General features: G+C 42.3%; 1 protein-coding gene across 2 annotated transcripts; it reads left to right on the forward strand.

Annotated features, from left to right (window-relative positions):
• The first annotated feature begins 1,667 nt into the window (after positions 1 to 1,667).
• Positions 1,668 to 27,370, forward strand: SDCBP (syndecan binding protein). Of its 2 annotated transcripts, none has more exons than XM_035316291.1 (9): positions 1,668 to 1,682; positions 17,712 to 17,777; positions 19,155 to 19,233; positions 21,737 to 21,846; positions 22,214 to 22,372; positions 23,707 to 23,882; positions 25,127 to 25,298; positions 25,697 to 25,788; positions 26,657 to 27,370. In XM_035316291.1, exons 2-9 carry the CDS (start codon positions 17,727 to 17,729, stop codon positions 26,709 to 26,711), a joined length of 894 nt encoding a protein of 297 aa, XP_035172182.1. In that variant the 5' UTR covers positions 1,668 to 1,682; positions 17,712 to 17,726; the 3' UTR covers positions 26,712 to 27,370. The 2 variants fall into 2 exon arrangements, with proteins under 2 accessions (XP_035172182.1, XP_035172181.1); XM_035316290.1 differs by lacking the exon at positions 1,668 to 1,682 and adding an exon at positions 13,902 to 13,995.
• Positions 27,371 to 27,600: the final 230 nt, after the last annotated feature.

The following is a 27,600-nucleotide window of genomic DNA, read 5'->3' on the forward strand; positions in this document are numbered from 1 at the left end:
AATGGTGGCTGCAGATCGTGTTGTCCTTTGGCTGCCAGCCTGACCATGCCTTACCTTTTCCTTTGTGTGGACTGACCTGGCTCTGGTGTGCTGCTGTGAGAGGGAATGGGAGAAGTTTAGGAACATGAGAAGCCTAGGAATATGGTCTCTGGTCCTATTTCCCAGAAGCTCTGAAAAATATATTGAATTTTCAGCACCCAGAGGACCAATCCCCCCCCCCCCCCCCGCCTTTTTTTTTTTTATTCTTTTGTTTTCTTTCTGATTGACTCCTTTCTGCTTAAATATATCCCTATGTACTCATTCTCTTTGATCATCCACATTGAGTTCTGCCATAGATCAAGAGATTCAAGCACCTCTCCTATGAGGAGAGGCTGAGAGAGCCAGGACTGCTCAGCCTGAAGGAGGCTCAGGGGAGATCTCACCAATGTCTATAAACACCTGAAGGGAGGGTGCAAAGAGGATGGAGCCAGGCTCTGGTCAGTGGGGCCCAGAGCCAGGACAAGAGGCCATGGGCACAAACTGACACACAGGAGGCTCCCTCTGAACATCAGTATGCACTTCTGTGCTGTGCTGTGACAGGTTGCACGGAGAGGCTGTGGAGTCTCCTCCTTGGAGATATTCAGAATCTGCCTCGGCACAGTCCTGGGCAACTTGCTCTGGGTGGCCCTGCTTGAGGGCCTCATCCACTCTGTGATTCTGTGATACCCTGTCCATACATTGCTAAGAACTTTCTAATTCTCCATCTAACCAGCCACTTTCGCTCTGACGTTTGCTTTAATCAGATATCACAAATCCTGGCATTGTCCCACTACTGTATTAACAGAAATCACCCACAAACTTCCTCTACTTATCTCATGCACTGCTCTGAATTCTAATTGCACTTTCCTCACTCCTCTGATTCCACACCTTTCTGTTTTAAAACTCAAAATCCTTTCAACTTCTTAACTCCCAAGCTTCAAACCTTTCCCTTGCCTACCTCCATCATTATGAACACAAGAGATTACAAACCCAGATGCATCCTCTGTGTCTGAGCAATAACTATGCCAGTCCATGACACCTTGCCAACAGGCCCTTCCCAAGTGACAGGAATTACCATGGAAGGAACGACTAAATCATCTGTGAGATATGACTGACTTTTAAGTGGGGGAAGTGGAGTCAAAGGCTTGAAACAGAGAGATCTGGGAGAAGATCCTGACAAACTGACTTGCTTGGAGAAAAAAGAAGTGCATTGCATTGAAATTATTTCAGACTACTGTGAAGCAGCAGCAAGTAGCAGAATGTGTTTGAGCAGGAACATGAACTGCATGTGTACAACATGCAATGAAATAGGGATGAAGACTCACACTGGCCATGACCATTTCTTGGCTATTCATTCTTCAGTATTACTACTAATAAGGAGCTCCCTCCCATCCCCCAAGAAGAGATCGCCATTCTGCCACATGCTGTGTAAGAATATTCCTTATCCTTAAGAGGAACCACTTCAAGTGTAACTGAAGCAGAGTGGCCAGGAGAACAGCAAGAGAGACAAATACTGCTAATCTGGGAGGCCTAGGTGGGAAAAGGAAGGAAGGAAGGAGACAAGAAGACCTGTGTAGGAAAGAGGACTGGGTTAGGTGAGGGACCTTACTGCAAAGGGCCAAGTGTGAGATTGGAGCAAAAAGTCTGCTAGCTCTGGGCTGGAGGTAATCCAGGTGTGAAGTAACTGCTGGAGACACACCAGCTGCCCAAAGGTCAGCGCTTGGAGTGCTCCTGGACATGCTCCTATTTGATAGCGAATACGTGGCTTCTCCCTGCTCTTTTCCCTCAAGGCTGCAGGGAGTAGGACAGCACTTTTATGCTCAAAAGAGGTAAAAGGATCATCTGAGATGAATTTAGTAATCACTAAATAGAATCATAGAATCACAGAATCATGGAATCATTAAGGTTGGAAAAGACCTCCAAGATCATCTGGTCCAACTATATCCCTACCACCAATGTCACCCACTAAACCATGTTCCTAAGCACCACATCCAATCTTTCCTTGAACACCCCCAGGGATGGTGACTCCACCACCTCCCAGGGCAACCCATTCCAATGCCTGACTGCTCTTTCTGAGAAGAAATGTCTCCTAATTTCAAACCTAAACATCCCCTGGTGCAACTTGAGGCCATTCCCTCTAGACTTATCTCTAATTATGTCCTCCTGTGTTTGGTCTAAAGTCTTCAAGAAAATTTAAGTTTTCAAGAAAAGTCATGAGATCTATGCTGCTTCTTATTTGAAATCAAAAGTACAATAACTAACCTGCATACTGAGGGTTGTTGGGTGACCCAACACTGGAAAAGACAAAATGGTTATTTCTATCATGATGCTATTTTAATCATTTAAGATTAAACTTTTTTTACCTTTCTGTCAGTAGCCAGTGAGAGTTCAAACTTTGGCTTGCCCCTAGCACCTGGCATTGAGCCCTCTAGGAGGTGACTCAGGAAGCATATAGCAATTTCTCATTAATCACTCAGGGCCTAATATGTTTCTAAGAGAGAAAGTGCTGGGGTTTAGTAATTTTTTGGGCTCACTTTTGTACCAGTTTTGCTGAGGTCACTACAGCTGTGTGATAAAACAGCAAGGATTTGGACCTTTTGCCAAGATCTGCCACATTGAACGCTGCACTGAAGGCACTGAGCTGCAGGTCTGGTAGGTGCAAGTATTGCCCTGGCTTCAAACCGAGGCAGACAGTGAAGCATGGGGTAATTCTGTGCAAATTCCATTACATTGGAGGCAATTTTTAATTTTCTAAACTGAACAAAAAGCAACACTTTTTACATCATTGAGGTTTGCCCTCGCTTAATCTATAAGCCACTCCCTTTTGGATGTCAGCTGAGGATCCAGTATCCCATCCCATTTCCATTTAAGCACAGATGTTCTTATATTTTGCTACAAAAACTGCTTTTTCCATCTGCTGAAAATAGTCTGTTTATCCTGTTATAACAGAACCACTTTATAAAATTCATGCTTTCCCACTTCCTGCTTGTTCCTGTTATGGAAACACCTTTGACTACATACCGTCATTTCCTCATCCTAAACAAGTATTACCATTTTATGTTTGTGTCTAATTTTTATTGCATGTATAGGTCTCAGCCTTTTTATGTCCAAACAGCACAAGAAATTTGGAAGTTTCTGTCAGTTTTGTGTCTAACATCCACAATACTGTTTGTCCAGCAACTGATACTTGTGGCTCCTCTCACCCTATGTGTAGCACGAGGTAGAGTTGCCAGTCACACCTGTCTTTTCCCTATGTGATTTGCGTAGCTGTGCTGCAGTGTGAGGGTAATGCCATTTACAAATGGCATCAGGCTGCCACACTGGAGTAATTTCTCTAAAACTGCCCATATTTCTCTTTTTGATTTGCACACATATAACAGTATCAAATGTCCTTCTGATAAATCTAAGCAGGAGCAGTGCCTGCCACAGATACTCCCTGTAATTCAGCAGATGAGAAATTTGATTCTCCTTTCACTTATACCAGCGGACACAAGGCTTTTCTGATTTTTCACCAGCACCAGTAAGGGGCCCTGAAGTTCTGGATATGGTATTTTGGTGCTCTTTAATTTCAGAGACATGTCATCTGGCTAGACACTGGGTCCCACTTCCCACTGCTAAAGCCCAGGCGGATGCCCTCCAATCTGCACAGCAGGGCTTGAATACACTGTGATGTCCCACCCTCCTTGACAGATATTTTCTGCAGCATGCTGTGTGTTCAGTACAAGGCTGGCTATCTCTTGCCCCAGCCTGAAAGGGAAACCCATGCAGTCAGAAAAAAGTTTGCCCACAACTGGGCCATACTGTCTGGTTTTGCCCCGGCTTTGTGAAGCAGACTCCCAGCATAAATGGTAAGCAGATTAGTGAAAAGAACTGACATGACTTGGGCTCAACACTCCCCGCAGGCCAATGACACCAGCAGCAGTAAAGTAGCACTTATACCTGTTTTGGGCGTTCATCCCTTATGAATAGTGGAGAAACTATTTTCTCCACTATTCATAGTGCATTTGGTGCACTTGGTGGTAGTCAAAGACAAATGGGACACACTTTAACAACTGCCAAGTGGCAGTGCACAGAGGCTGCCAGGAGCACTCACCTCTGCTCCTGTCCGTGAACTATTTTTGGTCATGGCCTCCATGGAGCCAGTGCTGTTCCCATGAAGCAAACAGCCCCAGCTTCTCTTCTGGAGAGGGACGGCTGTGATTCCTGAAGCCCGAGGGAGCCTCCTGGCTCACTACATGCAGCTGCTTGGAAACACCTCGCTATCCACCTAAACCCCAGCTCCATCTCTTATGTTGCAGCTCCACTTCTTTCTTAGTTGTCACCTGCCCATGGCGTTTAAACAGCTAATAATTAATGGAACAAGCTGAGGTGAATTGTTTTTCTCCAGGGTTACTGATGGCTTCCAAACTTGAGTGCATTTTCCTGAAAATATCAATTTTGCACACAGCTAACTATAAAACCTGTATATTCAGTAGAAGTCAATAAGAGAGACACCCTAGAAAAAAAATTATTTACTTTTTTTTTATTCTTCTTCTTTTTTTTTTTTTTTCCCTTTATTGTGTTGTGAGAACTGGGCTAATGTTTTTCATCAGCAGATAAAAAATACAAAAACTTTACAAAACACAACACTGCAGCACGAGGGCAACTGTAGTTTGCAGAGTGGTGTAAGGCTGACATGCTACAGCCCGGAGATGCCATCACAGCTATGAAACATTTCAGCAGCAGTGAAACATATAAAGGGTATCTCAGAAAGCTGCAGAAATATGAAAGGAAAAGTTTAAAAGTTCCACAGATAACTGGTTGTAGCTCAGAACTTTTTGTAGGCAGAAAAATACTAATAAATAATTGCATATCACCACCTACTGGTAATCCTTTTCAACTAACACATTCTACAGCAGTCACTGAACTTTGCTAGCGAGTTTCTTTCCTTTCTACAAAACAAAAATGGTTATTTATTGCACATGCTTATGTATTTGTCTTTGCATTTATATATAATTATAGAACGTATGAAGGCTGTTTTATGGGGAAGAGAGATTTAGATTTGTTCAGAGCATGGATGTTCAGTAGCCAGTGGACTGCTGGCTGTGCTGACATGATGAGTAACATCGTTGAGGTTCCCAAGGTGCTGAGGTGAAAACTTGGCTTTTCTGGGGTCCCTGGGAATTTTGCCATTGACTTCAGCAGAATCACGGTTTTACTGTTCTCCAGCCATGAGAAGCAGCTATTTTAAGAGAGGAATGACATCTGTCATCACATGACAGCTACATTAAGGGGTGAATATAGGAACTGAAGGTCCAGCATCACTGTTGACCTGACACAGCCACCATATGTCTAGAAACTAATTCAATTTACCAACACCTCCTCCACAGCACTCTGGCTCACACTTTGGAAAGCATCGGTGATGCTCCAGGCACAGAAGGGACAACACTGGCTGTGGTGTCCACTACCAGCATCTAGACCTGGCCTCCCACTGTAGCATGCCATCACCCACCCAGCCTTAACTGCAGTTTCACAGTGGTCAGCACCTGTTTATGGATTTGCTTTGGCAAAGAACCGCCCCTGTGGGCAGCAGTTAATAGCAGACAAGCCATTAAGTCTTAAGCCTCATCTCCATTGCACTACAGCTTTTCTGAGCTTCCCCTTGAGGAAAAATTAGTACTAGGAAATGGAGTTACAGTGCTCCTTGATCCCATCTTATTTTCTCCACCATTTTAGAGTTCTGTTGTAACAGCATAAACTAGCTGCTGTTATCAATAGAGCATGCCAGAAATGTAGTATCTTCCGCAAGAGACTGTAACCCCAGAAGTAAATCCAGCAGATCCCAAGCTAAATTCACCTTTTTCATGGTTTTCTTAGATCAGTGGAAATGGTGGAAGCCTTGTTTACCTAAACAAGAATAGATTGTCTAAAAGAATTGGAGTAAAATGATATTAAACATGCTGCTGGGGAATAACGCCAAACTGTTTAAGTCCTTAATGATCTACATAATCTGTCATAATTTCATGCTACTACAGTATAACACTACAGCTCTATTTTAGCAAATGTCACGGTTGTTCAAGGGGCAGATGTTGTCTTCATGGTAATTTTGCCTGCTGCAAAATTTTTTAGTTATCTGGCTCCAGGAAAGTACTGTGCTCAGATTTCCTTTACTCTCCCTCCCTCTCCCCCTCCCTTGTTTGTATGTATGTACAACTCGTTAGTAACGATACCTTTACAATATCTTTGAACCTGTGAATTCTTTTTTGATTATGAAGCACTCTGTGTATACAATGCATTGTGTTTGTATTAAGTTAATAAACGTTGGCTGATTATAAAGACAGACAGGCATGGAAACTGGGCTTATTTACATCCTGTTTAAGGACAATTGCCCCCGAACATTTCAATAGCAATATGGACAGATGTTTCCTTGAATGAACAAGTTAATGTTTACATATTTATCTCAGAGCATCCTCTGAATGTGCTCGTATATCAAATAATGAACTTTGCTTGCTTACACCGTATCAGTTCATTTTCTCTCTGGAATTTTCTTTGTTCTTTGGGAATGTCAGTTCATGGTTTTGTAACCTTTCCATCAAAAACTGGATCTTGCTAAGCCACTACCTCTCCTTGAATATCAACCATCTTAAACTAAATCTTATTAACAAATACAGTAATTTATTTCATTTGAATGATAGTATTTTAATAATATGCTGCAATTTGGCTTAGCAGTTCTCCTTATAAATGTAGAAAAGCTATCGCTAGTACTGTTAAACCTCTGTTGGTAAAAACTGAGAATATTAAGATTTAAGTAAATTAGCTTTTTTTTTTTTTTTTTTTTTCTAGGTATCACAGAGAAGAAACTGAAAAGAAAGAGGGCAGTTATGAAAGTGGGACAAACAGGGAAAGGACATGGATAATGGATGTAAAATAAGCCTTGATGAGCTTATTACTACTTACTGCTACTACAGGGCATACTACTACTCACTCAGTGCAGCAAACTGCATCTTTCTAAAGCAATTTTTTTCAAACTCTTCAGTTGTTTATATTATTTGATAACAGAACAGCAGCTTCTATATTATCCTATTACACTTAAAAGTCTAATTGCAGGCACTCAAACACTGAACAGGGAGAAATCAAAGCTCAGATGTGATTATAAAAATGATACAGCTTCCTAATACCAAAGAATTATTTTGAGAAAGGTAAGCAGGTAACAAGCCAATAGAAAAAGACTACAGTGTAAATTCTGGAAAAATGTGCCAAGCTATTCTGGGCTGCCCCAGCAGATGGAGCAGGGAATGTAACAGAACCTTTTCTCCTGCTTCCCTTGGTTATTGTCTGTTATCGTCTCTTTTTTTTTCTTCTTTTTTTTTCTTTCTTTTTTTTTTTTTTCCCTAAAACAAATACACATTCTTCCTGTATCTCATATTTTATTGTGGCTCAGTACGTGCTCTAGCTGCTAATCTCCCTGAGTTTGCCACCTGTGAAGCGTAGCTCCTAATTCATGTTCCCTACTCCATCATACTCACAACTCATTTTTATGTTACCATTTAAAAGTCACAGAGATTGGGATGCTGGAAGATCCCCCGCCATCCAGCATTATGTCAGCTAACGCAAGTGGATCTTCCACCTTACTGGAACAACATTTCAGAGCTGGGAGCCGGCCTGGGACTTCTGGTCAAAGTGGGGTATATTCCACAGGGCTGTATCTGCTGATCTGAGGGAAGATGGGCCAGCAGGGAATTGACAGTTGGAAGCCATCAGTGAGTTCCCCTTGATGTGGGTTCACATGGCCACTCTGGGACTGAAATCTTCCAAGAGTACAGGGAATGGAGAAGCTGCATTAACAGCACCAACTGGAATGGCGCCGCAGCCTGGAAAGGCTGAGGGCTGCCTGATGGGCAGAGAAAAGTTATCACAACTTTCTTTGGACAGTTGCTCTTCTCTTTCAGGAGCTTCTATCATTTTTCCTACAGATCTATACACAAGCGCAGTGCTTATTTTCTGAGAGTATCCTTTGTGGGTTGCTGCTAGCCTGTTGCCTAGGTAAGAGAAATTTTGCCTAGAGTAACTGTACATAAATCTGACCTTTAATGTGGATTCAGGCTTCACTGGACTGTGCAAAATGTGAAGAGCTAGATGAAGTGTGGGGCACACAGCTCTGTGATTGATCCACATTTTACTTTTCCAATGGAAAATACATGTCCTTCTCATACTAGAACTGCTTGAATATTATATTTTCCCCATCTCCATGTGCTACTCTTTATTTTACAGTATTTGTTGGAGGATATGTGAGAAGAATTGAACAGTGAATTCCTTTATATATTGCTGCAGAAATCTGCCAACCATGGAAGATCCTTTTTTGTGATATATTTATCTTTGTGATCATATTTATATGTAGGCAAAGTTCTTTATTTATATGTGGGCAAAGTTTTTTCTTTTTTTTTCTCTTTTTTTTTCTTCTTCCTTTTTTTTTTTTGGCTAAAGGAAGCTGTGGAATTGAACAATGTCTTCATTGTGCAACAGAAAGGAAAAGTAAGGCATGTTGTGGTAACAGACATAATATGAAAACATCTTGAAAGTGTGAGGCTGCCCAACCATCCAGATCAGATTAAAAAGAGATGAATACAGGACTACATAAACAAGCTGTCTAAAGCACATCCCACTAGCTTTACATGTGAATCAGCCTTCTGGTCTGAGAAAATTGAATTGCAACTGAATACAGATGGCTAATTTGAAAAACTATCTATCTGTGCACAAGTTTAACAAGTAATTCTGATTTTCCACCACCAGAATTGCTGTAATACTGTATTTTACCCATCTCTGTTTATATATATTTTTAATGTATTTTTAATGTATATAGGCAAAACCAATTATGGCTTCGCTTTGCTAATGAAAAAACTTAAAGCATAAATAAAAAAGCAAAAATGAAAAAAATACAGGAAATGACATGGTAATACAGCAAGAAAAGAAGTGATGGATGAGGGATGACAGGTAGGTGTAACAGAGAACAGGAGGTGAGGACAATAAAGACAAAACACAAGGTAAAAGAGAGAAGCACGGAAACATCTGCAAAGTTTACAAGTTGGAACAGATTTTTGCTTTTCTTAACAAATTAACAAACATGGATGCTCCAGCAGCCATATGGCTCAAAACTCTGATCTTGTAAGTTAAGCAGGTTTTGTGTAGCGTGTGACATGTGGTGGCAAACTTCCAAAAAGCACTCGTGGTACAGAAAGCATTTGACTTACTGAGTCAGTGTGGAGACAGCTCCCCAGAAAAGCAAGGGCACTGTGCCATCAGCACAGCATCCCTTCGATGAGACCCGTGCAGTGAGTGTCTGGCTGCTTCAGGCAATTCCACTTCCCAGGGCAGTTTTCTCCAAAACTGTCAGGTTAGTTCAGGAGGGGCAAAGACTTCCCGTTGTGACGGGTGAACCTTGCTGAAGGAGTCGATGTCACTGATGGTTTCAGCTCTTCTTCACCTCTTCTGCCCGCAGTCTCTGTTCCTGTAGCGAAAGGCAAGTGCCCAACTCCATCTCAGCCACCCCAGCTCAGAGGCCAGTGTCTGGTCAAATTTATTCTCAGATGTGTTTTAAGACAAAACGCCAGCCTCCCATCCAGGCACCCACACCCCTGTTTCTTCAGGCCCCTCTTGCCGCAAGCACTCTTGCCGTGTTAGCAGAGCCTGAAGGAGAGCAGCCATGGTGTCGTCCCCACAGCGAGGTCTGCCTAACCATCGCAGTGTTGTTACTTCTTGGGTAGCTGCATTCAGACCTATCTCCGTTCCTGCTTGTCTTCCTTTTCAGCAAGCTCCAGAGTATTGCTGTGACCCAGTAAAGGCAGCACACAGAGGTATACGGTCGGCCAAGGCAGAGAGACGTGTTTGTTGTCCTCTAGTCTGGTGTCACGCTTCATCGAGACCACAGAATTTCACCAGTGGTGCATAACTCAGAGACCAGGGCCTCCGCCTGAGCTAGACCATATCTAATGTGAATGTATAAATGTTCATTCAGAGACATTGAGAGAAAGGGAAAAAAAACACAGCACTGCATTCCTGAGGAAGCAGTGCTAACAGTTAAGTTGCTGTTACTATGAACTATGTGCCTTATTTCTGCTATGCCTGGCTTCTGTTCTGTCTTTACGACATTAAAACAAAGGACATGGAAACGCAGATGCCAGAGAAGAGCTGCTGGCTGTATTTCAGCCCCTTCCAGCGAAGTTCTATCTGTGTCCCGGGCGCAGGAAAAGCGCAGGCGCCCCTCCTGCGTGCGGCCTGCAGCTCGCGTCCACCCACTTCCTCAGGGCGCCCTCCGGCCTCCTTCCTTCAGCCTTCCCGCTTCATCAAGGAGCCCACAGCCCTCGGGACCACTTCTACATCTGCCACAGGGGCCGAGAGGGGTCTGAGGAGTAGGGAGGAGGACCACGGAGAGAGAGAGGGATGTTTTTGGGGGTGCCACCCCGGGGTGGGTGCTGCTCCCTGCTCACGCAGAGGTGATAAACAAATGCTCTCGCCAGGCTCTCCACAAGCAGCTGCTGTGTTTCCCTGGCTCTCCGGTTGCCCCACAGGAGGCCCTGGAGGCTCGTTTGGAGAAGTGTTGGGCACACGCAGCCCAGAGTGAGCTCAGGAAGGCGGTCGTTTAACAAACCATCTTCTGTATCCTCAGCAAAGCAAAGTAAAATGTCATAGAACAGAAAGCTCAAAATAATGCGCTGTGAGCACACTCCAGTGAAGTGCCTCGACTCCCTGCCTGTACCTTGGGAGTTAGGACAGAAAATAAATTAGCAAGTGTTTGCACAGCACTCAGACACCAGAGTGTTACTTGGAAAAGACTGTGACAACATTAGCATTTCCATCTTCACAGCAGAGTTTGAATAGCAGACAGGAAATTGGGCATGAAACGGCAACTGAACAGTGGAAAATCATAAATTCCCCAAGCACCATCCATTCAGCAGGCTGATGGGGGACAATGGGAGTAATATGTTAGATTGTCCTTCGAAGGCAGGATGAAATGTATGCGAACAGGGAGTCAGAAATAATGTTACCTAGGCTATTTTCATTCCTGTAGTTTCTAACGTTACATACTTTAACTTGGTGAAGCTCTCATGATGTAATTTCTTCTACAAAGCAAGTTTTTACACTGAAATTCTTGTTTCTATATGCCAACTGCAAAAATTCTTGTTTAAGAAGTCTAGAGGTGAGCTGGTACAACTCAGAGCGATGCAGCAGTTCTGCATGTTGTTTTGGGGCTGGTTTGTTCCAGAAACAGAAACAACACGCCAGGATACTCCTTGCACCTGGCTTGGAGCAGGGCCAGGTAACGCACTCACAACTGCCCCAGGTTCAGAACTGCTCCGCTGCAATTATTCTGCTTCCAGTACTGACAGGGTGCTGTCTTGCACAATTTGTACATGCTTTCTGTGACTATTTGTAACGTCTCATTGTTGAATGGGTGGAGAGTTTCCTAGCAAACAAAGGCACAGTTTATTCCCAGGTTCAAAGGAGAAATGCGACTTTTAAAATAACTACCACGTAATATTTTATGATTTTTGCAGCTGCTGTGACTGATATTAATCAGTAGGTGGCCTCTATTATTCTCTGAAAGTTGGCACAAGACCGGGGAGGTGGAGAGGGAGTATATTGGCAATGGAAAATTACCATGAGATTGCCCACGGGTGTTCTAATTTTGATAACTTTTACCATTTGTTTCGCTGCTCTCAAGCAACAGAAAGTCTTGGAATGCTTTTTGCAAATAGCTCAGGAACTAACCAAGAGCCACTTATTTGGGTGTTTCTGACTCCTTAAAGCTCCCCAGTCACAGAGGTGTTATTGGAAAGATAGAGGAGCCAGGCCCTTCTGCTGCCCACCCCTGAACTCTGGGGTGCAGAAGTATCTCCCTAGTCCCAGATTCTCCCTTCACATCACAGAGACTGAGGCACGTGCCATCCCCTCCCACGCTTCGGTTTCCTTGGGAAGGAAATTCAGAGATGTGGGTTTGGCTAGCACTGTAGTTGGAATTGCCTTTGGTCTACAGGTTCAAAGCATAAAGACCCTGAGACACATTAAACTGCACTGGTTGCATAGATTAGACATACGTATTTTCTAATTGTTATCTTTCTATTTTACTACATTTTGTTCCTGAAATTAAATGAGCAATAATTTTGAGAAAGCTTTTCATTATAATTAGGTTAATCTTTCTCTGTTCAAAAACCTGTTCTTAAGTAAGAACATCTTAAGCATCTTCATACTGTTCTTCAGAATCTTTAATGGAGTTGTGTTTCATGATACATTTAGAGATGAAGATGAGGTTAATTTCTGTTAATAGGGTTTTTCATTCCCCCAGGTGGATGCTAGTACATCATCATAAAGAATGAATGTCCTTTGCAGCCTCTAAGGTAAATGTGCATTGACAGTGTGGGTCTGACATTCACTGACAAGCACTGCTACCTCGACAGTGGGATGTCTCAAAAGATAACAACAAGGGATAAAGTAATGCAGAAAACAGCAAGTAACAAGGTAAGAACAGTGTCTCTGCCATGAGAGGGACCGAAACAAAATATTGCCCTTCCATGGTCAGGACCAATAACCAGCAGAATTGTATCACCTGGACAGCAGTCAGTGGCATATCTGCTATCTCTGTGCTACAAGGGCACTACCACGGTATGGATTCTCCAGGGTGGGTACAGGGCTTCACTGCATGGGACTCATTGCAAGATGAAGAGTTAAACCCCTTTTAGGTATAAATATTGTAAACTTTTCACTTCACTTATGAGGACTGGAAAACACACATTGCAACAAAAATCTCTGTTTAGCGTTAATTAAGGTTTTAATTGCACAAGTAGGTCAAATGACAAAATAGCCTGTTAGTGCCAGAAGGAAGGGAATCCCTTCTCTCTCAACCCCATTTCTTCCTCCTCCTTCTTTACCCTGTTCCTAGCCACACCCCCCCTTCCCCTGCTCTGGCTGGCCCTGGTGCTCACAAAATCTTGTTGTTGCTAGTTTAGCACACCAGCCCAGCAGAAAAATATCCATGTTTTTTTGGGTGGATTAGCGTTGTGCTGGAGCAGTGAGTTTAAGCTGTCCCAACAGAAGAGCCTGACAACTGCTGGGACTGGCTGAGGACCAGCCAGCAGCTACAGGGCAGGAGAAAGGGACTGGCGGTGGGAGCAGATCTCCCCAGGGGCTGGGGAGCTGTTAAACACCATTGCTGAATGCTCAGGTTTATTTAGATTAAGGGGAGCTTTAGGGCGCCCAGCATATTTAGCTACCTATATGATGAACAAGCTTTGCCATCGGGCAGTCTAGTGAAGAAAGATTTTAAAGACTGAGAATTGATGGTAGCCAAGTTAATACTAGAAGCATGGCAAATGTGTAAGAATTACGGTAATTAAGTATAAAAGCCGTATAAATGTTCTCTGTTTTGGGTGCTCTTTATGCGATGGTTTCTCTAGGGGAGTTTCTCCAGATGAGCTGTGGGAAGCCCTGCGCGGGGCCGTGAGCCGCAGGCCAGGTGGTGTGGTCACGGCGGGCCCTGCGACGTCAGGTATTACGAATGCATGACGAGGGAAGGGAAAACACGACGAGATTAAAAATAAATCAATCGGTCACCGAAACAACGCAGCAGAGGGAACTTGTTTTAAACAAGGACAATGGAAAGCGAGCCTTTCCACAGGCAACCAAGCGATGAGAAGGCAGTAAGACGTGCAACACGCCGCGGGCAAGGCACCGCACCTAACGAAGGACGAAGGCGAGGCACCGAGGACCGAGACCCATTCCCTGGGGGGGGGGGGGGGGGGGGGGGCGTTCCGCCCCCAGCCCCGGGCTCCCCCGCTCCGGCCGCCACCGCCCCCCGGCGACCGGCGCCCGGCCCCTTCTCTCGGCCGTCGCCGCCGGAGCATGCGCGGGGCCGGGCCAGCCCCGCCGCCGCCCCCGCTCCCCTCATAGCGGCGCCGCCGGGAGCTGCTGGAGCTGCTGGTGCCGCCGCTCGTCCCTGCGCTGAGGGCCGCGACCGAGGGCAGCCGCCCGGTAAGGTCGGGGGGGGGGTGGAGGGTCTTCGCTCCCCTTTGTACTTGGGCGCGGGGCGGCGTGTGGGGAGGGTAGGGGGGAGGAAGAGGAGGAGGGGGCCCGGTGGTATCGGAGGAAGGAGCCCGGTGGTATCGGAGGAAGGGAAGGAGGGAAGGGCCTCGCCTGCGGAGACTTCGCGGCCGTCGCTCCCTGCCCGGCGCGGAGGAGCAGCCATTTCGTGGGGCTGCGGCGCGTTCGGTGCTGGGGGGCGGCCGGCGCCGTCCCTCACCGGGCTCCGCTGGCTGCTGTGGAAGGCAAAGAGCGAATAAATAAAGTCAGTGTGCGCTGGCGTCCTTTTAATGTTTTGGGATTGGGGGGAGAGGGGTTTGGGGTCTGTACTGCATTCTTCTTAGGGCCGCGTAATGTTGCGGGGCTGGAATGGGTTTGTTGTGTGTTTTGGGGCGAGTGAGCCTTTTTTCAGGTCTGAAATGGAGGCAGCAGATTTCTGAGCAAAGTGCATAGCGAGAGCAAATGCTCAGACTGTATCAGAAGAAAAATACTTCCCCCCCCACCCCCCCTTTTATTGGAGGACACCTCTTGCAAAACAGTTCCTGCTGTCTCAGCTTGACCTTTGGGAGGTTTTGTCCTTTAAAGACAAAACTTCGTCTTATGGCTTTTTAGCCGTTCCGGAAGCTGAAACCAATACTTTCCTCTAGGTGCTGGTTTTGTGGCCTGCTGTAATCTCTCCACAGGCATAAAACACTCTTATTCCTTCCCTTTTCCCCATCTCAATACCGTTTGCTGCCGCTTTCAGAGACAGCAGTTGCCACGGACAGGTCAGGCTTCAGCTGGCTCTTAGCCTGTGTTCAACTCTGTTGTTTCCGACCCAACCAATGTCGGGAAGCCCGTCACCTTCCAGGCGAACCACTGTGTGTGGTAAGAGCCAGCTCCTACTTCCAAAACTTCCTGCTGATAGCTCGAGAGTGTCACGAGTGCTGCCTGTCCGCGGTCTCTCCCAGTGATCAGGCACTTCCCTTGGTAAATAGGTTCCTCTTGTTGAGACAGCCTGCTGACGGGGCTGGCGGCTGGGTTTCTGAGCTTGAGGTTACTCAGAAACAGGCATTTTCTCCTCTGGCTTTCATTTTTGTTTTCCTAAAAGCTTCAGGTTACCGTGTGCTCTCCACAGGATGTAGGAGCCTGTAAACAATCAGGGCAAGTAGTTCTGTGTCGGTGTAGACCTGGGAGTCGCCCACCTCCTTTCCTCTCCGCTTTGTGGTTACCACTCCCCTGCTCCTGCAGAAAGCCGTGGCTGTTCAAACTTCATGTTCAAGTCTGTTTTTGTTGTGAGTCATGGACGGATTCTTCCTGACGTTACTGGCAGTCCCCGACAGTGACGACTGCTGCTAAACGGTCATATTTTAAACTAAACGGGGTATTTTGGGGCATCTCACGTTACCTAATGAGTGGTTAGACGTGTACTTCAGTGTTACAACTGCCTGCGCGGAAATTGAGAATGCTCCTTGCTGATGTAAAAGCAACAGAGCTGGTATGCAGAGAGACAGGCTCGCTGGATGCAGTGACGGTGGTGACCGTTATTCTGGCTGTTTGTTGAAAAACCAGAAATAGTAACCAGTGAGATTTTAAGGAGGGAGCTGGCAGGGCAGCTCCTCGGTGGCCGTGACAGACTTTGAAGCTTCCAGCTAGGGAAGGGAGGTGGCCTGAGCGGTGGCAAAGCAGTGGCATAAGCTGCTGGAGTGCTTTAAGTGATTGGGGAACTAATATAAACTAGTACGTGTTGAGTTTTGCTAGTACTCTTACAGAAGACTCCATGTTCCTCATAATAAAGTAGAAGAAGCTTCAGATGGCGGTCTTTGGCAAACGTGACTAGAGATTGCAGGGCAGGATGAGAGTAGTCTGTGGAGGAAAAACCAAAGCTGGTCCAGGTGGAAGCTTTCCACTGTGGAAATGATCAGTGGGACCAGAGACAGCAGAGCCTGGGTGCTGTCTGTGCTACCATGCAGATGTTGGAGCTCACGGTGGGCTTCTGCTCCCTCTGTTGCCCTGTGATGGGACCAATCTGTCCGATGGGGTGCTGACTGCTGACTTGGAACATGTGCTGCAGCTGAAATCACCGTGGCCAATGTAGCTTGGAAAGAGATGGCCAGCCTGATGTGTGTGTATCTTTACCGGTATTAGCAGCAGAGTGCAGTGCCCAGGGACTGCATGCCTGACAGAGGGTTTTGCTGGGCTTGGGTTTGCATTTGCTGTTACCATTTTGGTTGAGCAAAAGCATTTAATTGCTTTCAGGTCAATGCTGCCTTAAAATGGAATTTTAAACTCACTTTAAATGTGTTTAATTTTTAAGGCTTCCAGGTCTTGGCTATATTTGGTGTAGCTGCAACAACTTGACAAAATTATCAGTTGCACATAATTATGAACGTGTGGCCAGTTATGTCAGGACAGTTCAGATCCCTGCCACATTTTGGGCTCTTTTCAAGTTTTAATTGCAGTCTGACATGATACTTGAGCTCCTGGGCACTCTGCTGAACAAGTAGAAAAGCTGTTAGTGACCTTATGTAATGCAAGGAGACATCTATTGTGTTCCTGCAGTGTCATGTTAGGCATCAGATTTTTTTAATCAATTCAGTATCTGCATGTGAAGAAGCAGTAGCTCAAGGATTTATATAGTGGTCGCTTTTAGCCTGGGATTATAGTTAATTCATTACACAAATGAGGACCTCTAAAGTATTTGGATGAGAAAATTAATCCCCAAACCAGAAGCTATTAGTCGTGCTGCCCCGTTAACTGTGTTCTCTGCACCATATGTAACTTAAAAGACTTTGTCATATTTTGTTGTCTGTTACTGTTCCTCTTCTACCCTTCCTCTCCTCAGTTAAAATGTTCACATTATTTGGGGTGAAATGTCTTACTACTCTTTTGCAAAGCTCTGTTGACCTTGGCGATGACTTGAGTGAAGAATCTCTTGAAAATGGCATTTCCTAAAGCCTCTGGTGCCCAGCTGCAGCAGAGCTGAGTGTTGGTATGGTGCATTACAGGATCATGTGAAGTGTTTTTTATTACTTCCTGTTAATGTTGTCATAGGGCTTTCACAACGTCACATGAGAGGCAGGCTGTAGTCCCTGTGGATTTTGAAACTGGCCACTGACCGAATATGGCTAGCTCAGGGTCTCTTGCTACAATTAATGTGGTACAAACGGACATGAGAAGCCAGCTGAGTGACTCCTTTATAGGAATGTCAGAAGTTATCGGAGTGTTTAGATACTTTAGGTAATAGTGTGAAAGCTTACGTAGTTGTAGATAAATTACTGTTGTACTTCTGTGGAGGAATATGATTAGATTTTTCTTTCAGTCCTCATTGTTGCATCATTGCCTCCTACACTCTTTCTTTGTGATACGTAATGAGAAACAGTTTTCCCTGTGTAGGATTTCTCATAGCTGAGACCTGAACTTTGGCGTCACTAAATATAGTAAATAAAGCCTATTACACAAAGGCTATTATTGATAATAGATTAAATAGATAGCCTTAATGGAATTTGTCTTTAGTGCTGGGTATCTGTCATGCTGAGACTTGCAGGTCACAACTGAAGTTATTTAATGCTTTGTCTCTTCTTTCAGTTGTAATGTTAAGTAAATACCTGATGCCTAATCCTGTTTTGTTTGCTTTCCCCTTTCTGTGTCTTCCTGCAACCCAGTGAGACTGCATCAAAATGTCTCTCTATCCTTCCCTGGAAGATCTGAAGGTGGACAAAGTTATTCAGGTATGGTAGGCTTTCATGAAAGTAGTGTTGGTGACAATAATAGATGTGTTGATATTTAGTACAAGAAAGGGGGCACTTCTACTGAAGCTGTCATAAAATGTTTTACCATTGCACTTCTAAGGGTCATTGGACCCTTGAAGTTGTAGGTAAGGATTGTAGTTGGGATTTCTTTGTTCCATCTGCCATGTCCCATATGCTTATGTGAAAATACATTTGGGTAACATGAAATTTACCCCCTGAACTAACAAATAAACCCACCCTGCCTGGAGCTAAAGATCAACTGCTAGAGTTTGTGATCTAAATGCCAAATGTGACCTCTGAATGAAGCAGTGAGGAAATGGAACTAGGCTATCTTTGCATTGAAAGACAAAATCTGTCCACAGCAAATCAGTGAGATTAAAATGGCTGCTGGTTGAAATGTAAACTTCTTGCACTAAATATTCTAACCTGTTATTTTTGTCCAGCATTTTGAGTTGGAGACGTTTCTTCTAAATATGTTTGATAAATAATGAGTCACTGTTGCTCTGAAACTTCTCTGTAAACACAACTTCCTGAAGAGGACTATGGAATCTTCTATTTTTAAACATTATTTCTGTAAAAAACATTAAGTAATTTGTTTGTCTTGTTGAATTAAATGATTCATGTGTCCTGTACAGCATAGCTTTAATTGTGCTGAAACCTTCCCCACCTTTAATCTCTGTCTTAGAGATACTGGGATAGCTGTTCCTGTCATACTTAACAGGCCTCTGTATGGTAACTTACTTTAGTTGGCCTCTTCTATTTACCAGTCAGTTAGCAACATACAGTGAAAACACTAAGTTGAGTTTCTAAACTCAGCTGTGCATTTGGGACCTCCTGTAGAAAACTCTTAGGAGGTCCATTTCTTTCAGAAGGTGTTAAATTAGTAGCACTGAATTGTGTGGAATGTGAATTGCAACCTGCAAGTGACTATGGCAGAACTCATGACTAATACATGTAAGCAGTGAAAATGTAGAACTGCTGTCATTCAACTGAAAAAAAAAACTACAAAACACTCTGCAAAGGCCGTCCTTCTTATAATTTTAAGTTTTAAAGTTTTTCAGCCAAGTTTAATGTCTTTCAGAGAGATCTTAAGCTCTGGAACTTGCTTAATAACAAAACTGAGGTTGACACTTATGCAGCTATTCTGTATTATTTGTGCAACTATCTCTGAGGAAGGTATGAGTTTCTATTGACATAATACAATGTGCTGCAGTATTATCAAACTACTTCTTTCAAAGAAAACAGCTGACTTCAGAGCTTCAAGATAATGGTAACAATACGTAAAATAATGCATAGTCTCCTGGCTGCATACTTTTTCTTCTACAAGGTAACATTTATGAATTTCTTTGCTCTTAGGCTCAGACTGCCTTTTCTTCAAATCCAGCTAATCCAGCAATCTTGTCTGAAGCTTCTGCTCCTATTCCTCAGGATGGAGGTAAGGTCATATACTGTGTGGTATCCTAATGTTTTGGAAAGCAGTTATGGAACTCTATAGTTAAAGTACAGTCAAATACCTATCAACATGCATCTGTTCACTGAGGGTGAGGCCGTGCCTTTTTGGAAATGCTTCCCCAAGTGCAAACAAAAAAGGTGCAAATACTAACTGTTTCTGTAGCATTAAGAAGCCTTGTTTTTTTTTTTTTTTTTCAGTGAGTCTAACATAAGATCTAGTGCTGGTACTGTTTGATCTCTCCTTAATGCTTACCTCAAATGCTTATGTACTTATCACGTGTTTGTAAACTTCAGAGAGCAGCGTGAGTCTGAGTGTCTTACCCCCCCCAGCATATGAGCTTGCTGGGGAGCAAACAAGCGCAAACCTTTCTCAATAGAGAAGTGGAACTTTAGTATTGTCATGTTAGCAACATAAAGCTTCCTGCAGATTTGGGGGGTCAAATGTCAGTTAGGAAATCCATCAGACCTGAAGTTGGATTGACTGATATCTCCTCCTGTTTACCCCATGCTCATATACATCCACAAATATGCACGGGTATGTTTGAATTCTGGGCTATTAAGTTATGTTTGGTCTAAAGGACCTAAAATAGCTAACCAGCATGACCATCTGCAGTGCCAGAATAGCCATTAGGAATGTTGGTGGATCAGATTAAAGCATGGTAGGTGTACCTTTGTTTCCAGTTCTGCTCTTGGGGCTGGTGCACCTAAGATCGTTTTAAGGGTGGATTTTTATACAGCTCACTTTAAATCCAGGAAGGATCTAAGTTCTTACCTTACCTAGCCTCATTAGAGTAAGCTTGCTTCAGCAGTCCCTCTCTCTGGCAGCATTTTTTTCTATTGTCTGGAGTTTGAATTCTTCTGCAACTTCTGTGTCTACTGTACTGCTGGCCAAATGACATTTTTGACATCAGCTTGTCTGCAAATTGCTCAGGAGCTGTGTGTGGCTGAAGACTGCTTATCACTTAGATCACATTTCCCTTGGGATATGTTATTAACAATCTCTAGGACATGCCAAGCCCAAAGGCGATCACTCTATCTTGGTAAAGGCTGGAGAAGATATATCTGACAGCTTTTGATGACGATTTCTGCTGTTTTGGAGACTCTTGTTTGAATGAGAATGTAATAGCAAGCTGCATTCTACATTGTTGTCTTTTATGAGGAATGAAGGAGAAAAATCAAGTCACTGCAAAAGTCTTGGGAAGCTTTAATTGTGTATAATCATAGGGGCCTGAAAGGCAAGCAAAAGACAGATACAGAAGTACTCATTAGAGGCTTACTAATCTGTATCAGTGAAACTAGTTTGGAAATAAGATTGGACAGTTCTCATATGAAACAGGATGCTCACGTGACAGCTGAAAGTATTAAGGGGCAAAAAAAAAGTTTCTCGGTGGGATTAGAATTCCTTGTAATGGCTTTTGAGTTCCTTCCTGGAAAAGTAGCTTTCAGTTTCTGGTCAAATGTGGATTCTTATAATAGCAGTTCTTATACATATACCAAAAATGAACACAAAAAACATCATCTGTGGATCAGGGAGCCTGCATGCTTTCAAGGCTGCCCCTTGTACCACTTGGCTCTCCGAGCAGCCTTTTCTGTCTCCACTGATTTGGTTAAAAGGGTGTGTGTTCTGGTAACTGCTTCTTGTTAAATAGAATCACTTTATTTGTGGAATGTCAAGAGCAGCATCAAGCATCTTTCCAGAGTGGTTTAACTCAAGGTCTGACAAATCTGACTTTTCTCCCATTCCCAGCCACCTGCTTTTCTCAGAGTAAAGGAATGTCCTACTGGATATTTTAAGGTTCACAGTTCTTTTTCTGTTGGTATGAGAACTATATCTAAAAAAAAACCTTCAATTTGAAGCTATGGGAAAATGACAGCTACTTTCTCATGAAGAATATTATAGTCAATTTTGCTCTCTGTGTGTTGATTCTTTGTATGGGCTTCTGGGGCTTCTTTTTTAATACTATCAGATCCTACACATTCAGTAGCTGTTGGTTCCATGAATTCCTCTTGTACTACACGCTCATTTCTGTCAATGCCATTGCCTCACACACTGTTTTTTAATTTTTTAATGTATCCTGTGTTCTCCAGCTAGCCTGATGTGGGGGTGGGAGGGAGAGTAGTTCCCCACAAATTGACTGTAAACTTTGGAGGAAAGAAGGGCTTGTCATCATGAACTGGAGCACAACATTGGTTATGGAACTCATGACCACATATCTAATGTTGTTTGTGCCATAAAAGAAAGGAATGAATGGAATTACTTAAAGAATGTGGAGAACTTCTAGTTATTTCAAAAGCACTGCTCCTGTAGTTGCTTTTCTCAGCTGGGCTAGAATAACAGTCCTGATTCAGGTGATTCTTACGCTGTAGTTTTCAGGTTATGTACATTACAATATTGCAAGACTTGTTTAAGTTGTTGTATGTGTGATAGCAGTATACTGGTCTATTAAACGAACACATTAATGGTTTTGTTTTTCTTGTTTGTATAGGTTTATACCCCAGATTATATCCAGAACTTTCTCAGTACATGGGCCTGAGCCTCAATGAAGAAGAGGTGCAGAGAAACCTACCAGTGGCAGCAGCTGCTCAGCCACAAGGGGTACGTATCAGTCAAGCATGCTTTAGAAACGGAAAGTATAAAGACTAAATGTGTATCTACGATTCTATATCTAGATATACATTTATATGTATACATAGATATATACAATCTATGATTGTATATCTAGATAGTAGTCTTGTTTATAGTATGTACCCCACCTGACTGGTAAATTATTTAAGTAGTAGAGCCTATTTTTCTACAGATTTAAACTGAGCAGTATACTTCCAGTTTGGGGGAGGAGGGGAAGAACTGGTGTTGTGACTTGCATTTTATTTTTTTCTTTTTTTTTTTAATCACTTAATATAAACTGATGTACATGTGTTTAAAAAGTTGAAATTAAGTTGTCTGGCTATTTTGTCTTAATCAGCAACTGGTAACACGACCTTCTACTAATTACATGGTAGCTCCAGTGACTGGAAATGATATTGGAATTCGCAGAGCAGAAATAAAGCAAGGCATCCGTGAAGCAATTTTGTGTAAAGATCAAGATGGAAAAATAGGACTTCGCCTTAAGTCTGTTGACAACGTAAGTATAGAAGCTTGCTTTTGCCTATACAGAGTATACTGGTGGATTAAATCACTAGTTGAATTAGTGTATGGTCACAGCATTGTCTACTGTATAATACTTGCTTATCTGTTACTAGAATTTGAAAGCACTCCATTAGATCTGAAACTAGGGCGTAGAGTAAAATCTAATTTTGTAGCGGCAATTTATTTTCATATAACACCTGGAGAAAACTTCTAATATTTCTTTAGAGTATAAAATGTCCTTGCAGAGCTGGTGTGACACTAGTTAGCAGTTTAAGTACTTTGCAGAGTTTCCGTGAAGATAGAGATAGAAGTCTTGAAGTTCAACAGTAGGCAGAGAAATGCATATGATGTAAAAAATACCTGTCCTTTTATAAACTCTTGCAAAATGCTACTCATGAGAAAAAAAATAGGATAGTGAGGGTGTCACCTGCATACAAGGAGTAATTTCAAAATGTCTTTCCTAGTTTCCTTTAACATGACCATGGCCAAAACATCCAGGAGGCTGTCTGCCTTGGTGCTTCTCTGTTTAGGTATCTTCTGATTCTCAGTGTGAAAAATGCTAATTTTTGGTTGTCTGTCTCTTTTTTGGGTGTGTTTTGGCCAGGTCATTTATTTACTCAAGGATTCACATAGGATTAAAATGACTCTGTAGTTCTAACCCAAGAAATACTGGAGTTTTCCTAGAAAGTAGTGTGAATTTCTCTCTGCTGCCTGCCCTCACCCCATGGGAGGGTTTATCTACCTTCTGTGTTGACCTCCTTAACTTGGTTTTGGCAGGTACTTTGATTGGAAATAGTTTGTTTTTTAACATGTTTTTAACTTGAGGTGCTAGCAGTCAGTAAAAAAAAAAAGTTAAACTAATGGGTTGAGAAAGAAGAAACCTGCTAGAGAGTTCTTAGTATTGCTGATCTATTTCTTGAGCAGTCTATAGACTATCTTGCACAGGAACTTGTCACATACACAGGCAGGCATGCGCATTTAGTACAATCTAAATGTATGGTCTAGTTTCAGATTTCTTGTTAAAACAACAGTATTTCCTCCTTCAAGGAAGGTGTTACTGTTAAACTTGTCTCTCTTAATTTCTAGAAATCTAAACAGAACAGACTTACCTGTTTCCTAACTTTAAGAGCGACAGATTCACGTTAGAATAAAGATATTTATAAACTGACTGAAATTTCAAAATAGTATCATAAAGACTTGCTGAATACCTCTCCTTTTGTTCACTTGATATTACACAAGAATAGAAAACTAAAGGGCTGTATATTCTGTGATTGGCTTTCACATTTAAGGAAGAACAACCTGTTTCTACCATGCTTCATTCTTTTGTAGGGTATATTTGTCCAGTTAGTCCAAGCAAACTCTCCAGCATCTCTAGCTGGTCTGCGGTTTGGGGACCAGGTTCTGCAGATCAATGGTGAAAACTGTGCTGGATGGAGTTCTGATAAAGCACATAAAGTTCTGAAACAGGCTTCCGGAGAGAGGATTTCAATGATCATTCGGGACAGGTAAGGCTCACTTGATAACAGGTTGTTATCCATCTTGGAATAACTGTGAAGTTCGGGTCTCCCTCACTTGAGAAATATGGCAGGCATACAAAATACTTGTTTGTCTGTATACTTTAATAGTAAAGATCATTAGAAGTGTTCCTTTTTATGGGGAACAGTCAAAATAATATTCAAAGTAGTCACTAACTCATGAAGTGCTATTGTGCACATCATGCTTGGGCATGATGAGGCCCTAACATCTTCAAGATAAACTGAGTGATAGCATAACTTAAACATAAATTCTGAGTTCAAGAGTTCTGTGCTTTTTCTGACACAACTTGAGTTTTGCTTATACTTACTGAAATACCAATAAAGAGAATATCAAAATGGTCAGTGTATTAATGAGCTTAAATTTTTTGCTTCCATTTTTATTTAGCATGGTAGTTTTCTTGTGAACTTCATTGCTTACATATGAGTTCATGCCAGGCTTACTAAAAGTATGTTTGATAAACCAGTATGTTTTTAATCAATATTGGATATTTATTGTATGTAGCAATAGTGGGACAGATACAACATAGTCTGTAGGCTGAGAAGACAGATGATGTGTGATGTGACTAAGTACACATCTTCAGAAAGTTTTTCAATGTTCTTTTGTGTTTAAGAGTCAAGTTTGACCCCAGTGGGGGGCATATGACTTCTATTGTATTAAATCAAAATACTGTGGTAGTAGATTTCCTACTGTCTACCACTTCTGCTCTCTTGCTGGATTTCTTAACTTCTTAAGAGAACTTAAAGGTTCATTGTCTGTAACACAGTGGAAAAGATGTTGGGGAAGCCTTCATCTCCAGAATCATGCAGTCACCTACAGTTGTCAAAATGGCCTGCTGTATTTTAGCTACCTGGTAACATTTGTTAGGCAAAACTTAAGTTTGAATGGCCATTTGTGTGGTTGGCTGTTGGGGTGGGTGGCTTATTATTAGTAAGCCAGAGGGTGGAATACCTGTAGAAAAGGGAAAACAAAAAAAACTTTAAAAACAAATTTCCATATGGAATGTGGCTTCAGCCTAGAAGCAAGAGATTAAAATAGCAAGTATTCCCAAAATGAAGTTAAACCCCTACCACTTTTCACTGTACTCCTTAGACTCATACATCAACTACATTAACTTTTTGCAAATCAAAGGTGCTGAACTAGCATGTGGTTCTCTCTGTGGTTTGGTAGACTGAAAGCTTGTTTTTGCATTTTAAGATTCTTCTGTTTCTTACAGGCCTTTTGAACGAATTATTACCATGCACAAAGACAGCACAGGGCATGTTGGCTTCATATTCAAGAATGGAAAAATAACCTCAATAGTGAAAGACAGTTCTGCTGCGAGAAATGGACTTCTCACAGAGCAAAACATCTGTGAAATCAATGGCCAGAATGTCATTGGATTGAAGGTAACGTTTTGAGGCTTCTCTGTGGTTTCCTTTCTATAGGCAGGGCAACTCATTCTGCAACTCATTCTCTTCCTCTCTACATCTACCTTTTATAGTTGGTTCTCAGTTTTTATCTTTTTAAGTTGTTTTGCCAACAGAGGAGTAAGTTTCCCCATCAGCCTGTGTCAAATTATAGTAGGATGTCTGTATCCCTACTCCAATGAGTTCCTGTAAGGGATGACTCCATAGGAAGTTCATTAGCACTGCAGCTTAGTGATTTGCCCCGAAGTTTAAATTCTGTAAGCAAGGAGTTGTGGGGCTGTTAAACTGCATGAATGTGTCTAGATTAAGTTCCTGAACTGCTGCTTTATTATTTGTATCAAGTGATGTTGCTCATATGATTTCTTGTTCAATAACAGGACCCCCAGATAGCAGACATCTTGGCAACAGCTGGAAACGTAGTGACAATTACCATCATGCCTTCCAGTATTTATGAGTATATACTAAAGAGGTAGGTAACAACCAAATAAAGCAGCCATGGTGTTAATTATAATAAAGCTGACAATTATTTTGCAGGCTAAATAAAATGTAATTTGGTCTTGCCATGAGAACAAACCTGATAGAAGTACTAGTTAAGGTGGTGATGTCTGAAAATGTACTCAATCCAATGGTTTTAATCAGACTAATGTGATTTGGTTCTGTTTTTAAGCTGTTGATATGTTAGTGATGTTCCTTTTGACTTTTGTTCTCTTGAAAAGCCCTCTTCTAAGTGTAACTCCACTAAATTTGAATCTCTGAGCACTTTGAAGTGCATGGATAATACAAGCCTTTGTTACCTTGCAACTAAAATGTTTCTAGTGCAGCTAGTTCTGGTGATGTAAACATGATTCTTGGCAGGATGTAGTTGGGTTTCTCTAATCCTTTGGCAGCATTAGCTTTCTACAACTAAATCTCTCCTGGAAAAAAAAGTTTTAAAGCAGGAATTAATTGTAACACTTTGAATGCTTGAAGTATAATTAAATGTTCCTCCCCCACCCCCACTGTATGCTCTTCTTACAAAACTGTTCCCAGAACAACCCTTTTTCCCCCACCGCCCAGCCCTTTTCCTTTCTACTTGTGATACTGCTCTGCACAAATGCCTGTATCTTGAAAGATGTTTGTATCACAACCCAGCTGCTAACAAAAATGTTGGGTATTGGGGCATGTCTTATTTAGGCAGTTTAGTGCAGCTTTTCTATAGCAATGTATTTGTTAAAATGGTGGAGAGAGAAATTTTTAGATTGAATTTAAGGGCTGGCAAGGACAAAGATACAGTGAACAGAAGCTTTTAGATGGCTTCCACATCTGTCTTAAACTGAATGACTTTTCCTTTTCTATAGGATGGCAACTAGCATTATGAAAAGCCTGATGGATCACTCTATTCCTGAAGTCTAAACATGCATCATGTACGTGTCTGTACATACATATAATGAGAATTCCACTAAACTTGGGCTATTATACTCAGTGATTTCTTTCTTCTGCACATGAGCCTTTCTGGAGGCCAAGAGAAGATATGCTGCATCAAGCATTTGCATCTATAATGGCTGGGAATGTTACAGTTCAACATACCTTGTTTATTCACAAACTGTAAAACTTGTAGCCTTATGCTTGACGAATGTGAAATTCCAATTGTGTTATGACTTTCGTAGAGCTCTTTCTTAGTTTACTACTACTATAAGCCATTGCAACTAAAGGAACCAGATATCACTTGCAAAATTGTGTCATTACCTAGGGCAATGCTGTGCTTTGAATGTTTAAGAGAAACAAGTATTTTTACTGCTTTCTGTTTGCAAGAGTAGATATGAAATAGCCTGTTTAGAAGTATGGCTAGTACTAGTTTATTTCTTGTTCTAGTAAATTCTGTTTACACAAGTATGCCAGCTAAGCTGAATATAGCTGAGGGCATCATTCAGTAAGTATATTAAATAAGGTAGTGTACAGATAATCAAGTCTTTTTATTACTTGTTATACGAATTGTAACTGATATGCTTATCTCTCGCCTTAACCAAGTTCTTAAAGATTCAGACGTAACCAAATAAATGACTGAAACTTTAGATGGTGTGTGCATGTTCTTGAGATTAGCTGAGATAGGCTTCTTTCTTAATGTCATTTTCAGCTGGCAAGAAATACAGGGTAGGAAATAAAGTTTTAAATAGCTTTCTAACAAAGGCCATAGGCATGTTCAACTGAGATTTTTAAGTGATCTGAAGCTAAATGCTAGGTGGGGAACAGTTTGTTTTTTTCATGTTCCATTCTAGCTTCTAGTTGCGAAGCTGTCTTTCTC

Source organism: Oxyura jamaicensis, chromosome 2 (genome assembly GCF_011077185.1).
Source record: "Oxyura jamaicensis isolate SHBP4307 breed ruddy duck chromosome 2, BPBGC_Ojam_1.0, whole genome shotgun sequence".
Classification (NCBI taxonomy): Eukaryota; Metazoa; Chordata; class Aves; order Anseriformes; family Anatidae; genus Oxyura; species Oxyura jamaicensis.

Coding starts and splice junctions, on each gene's coding strand:
- SDCBP (XM_035316291.1), top strand. CDS start 17,727: ATGTCTCTCTATCCTTCCCTGGAAGATCTGAAGGTGGACAAAGTTATT. Junction 21,847..22,213: donor CAGCTGCTCAGCCACAAGGG/GTACGTATCAGT, acceptor TGTCTTAATCAG/CAACTGGTAACACGACCTTC. Junction 25,789..26,656: donor TATGAGTATATACTAAAGAG/GTAGGTAACAAC, acceptor CCTTTTCTATAG/GATGGCAACTAGCATTATGA.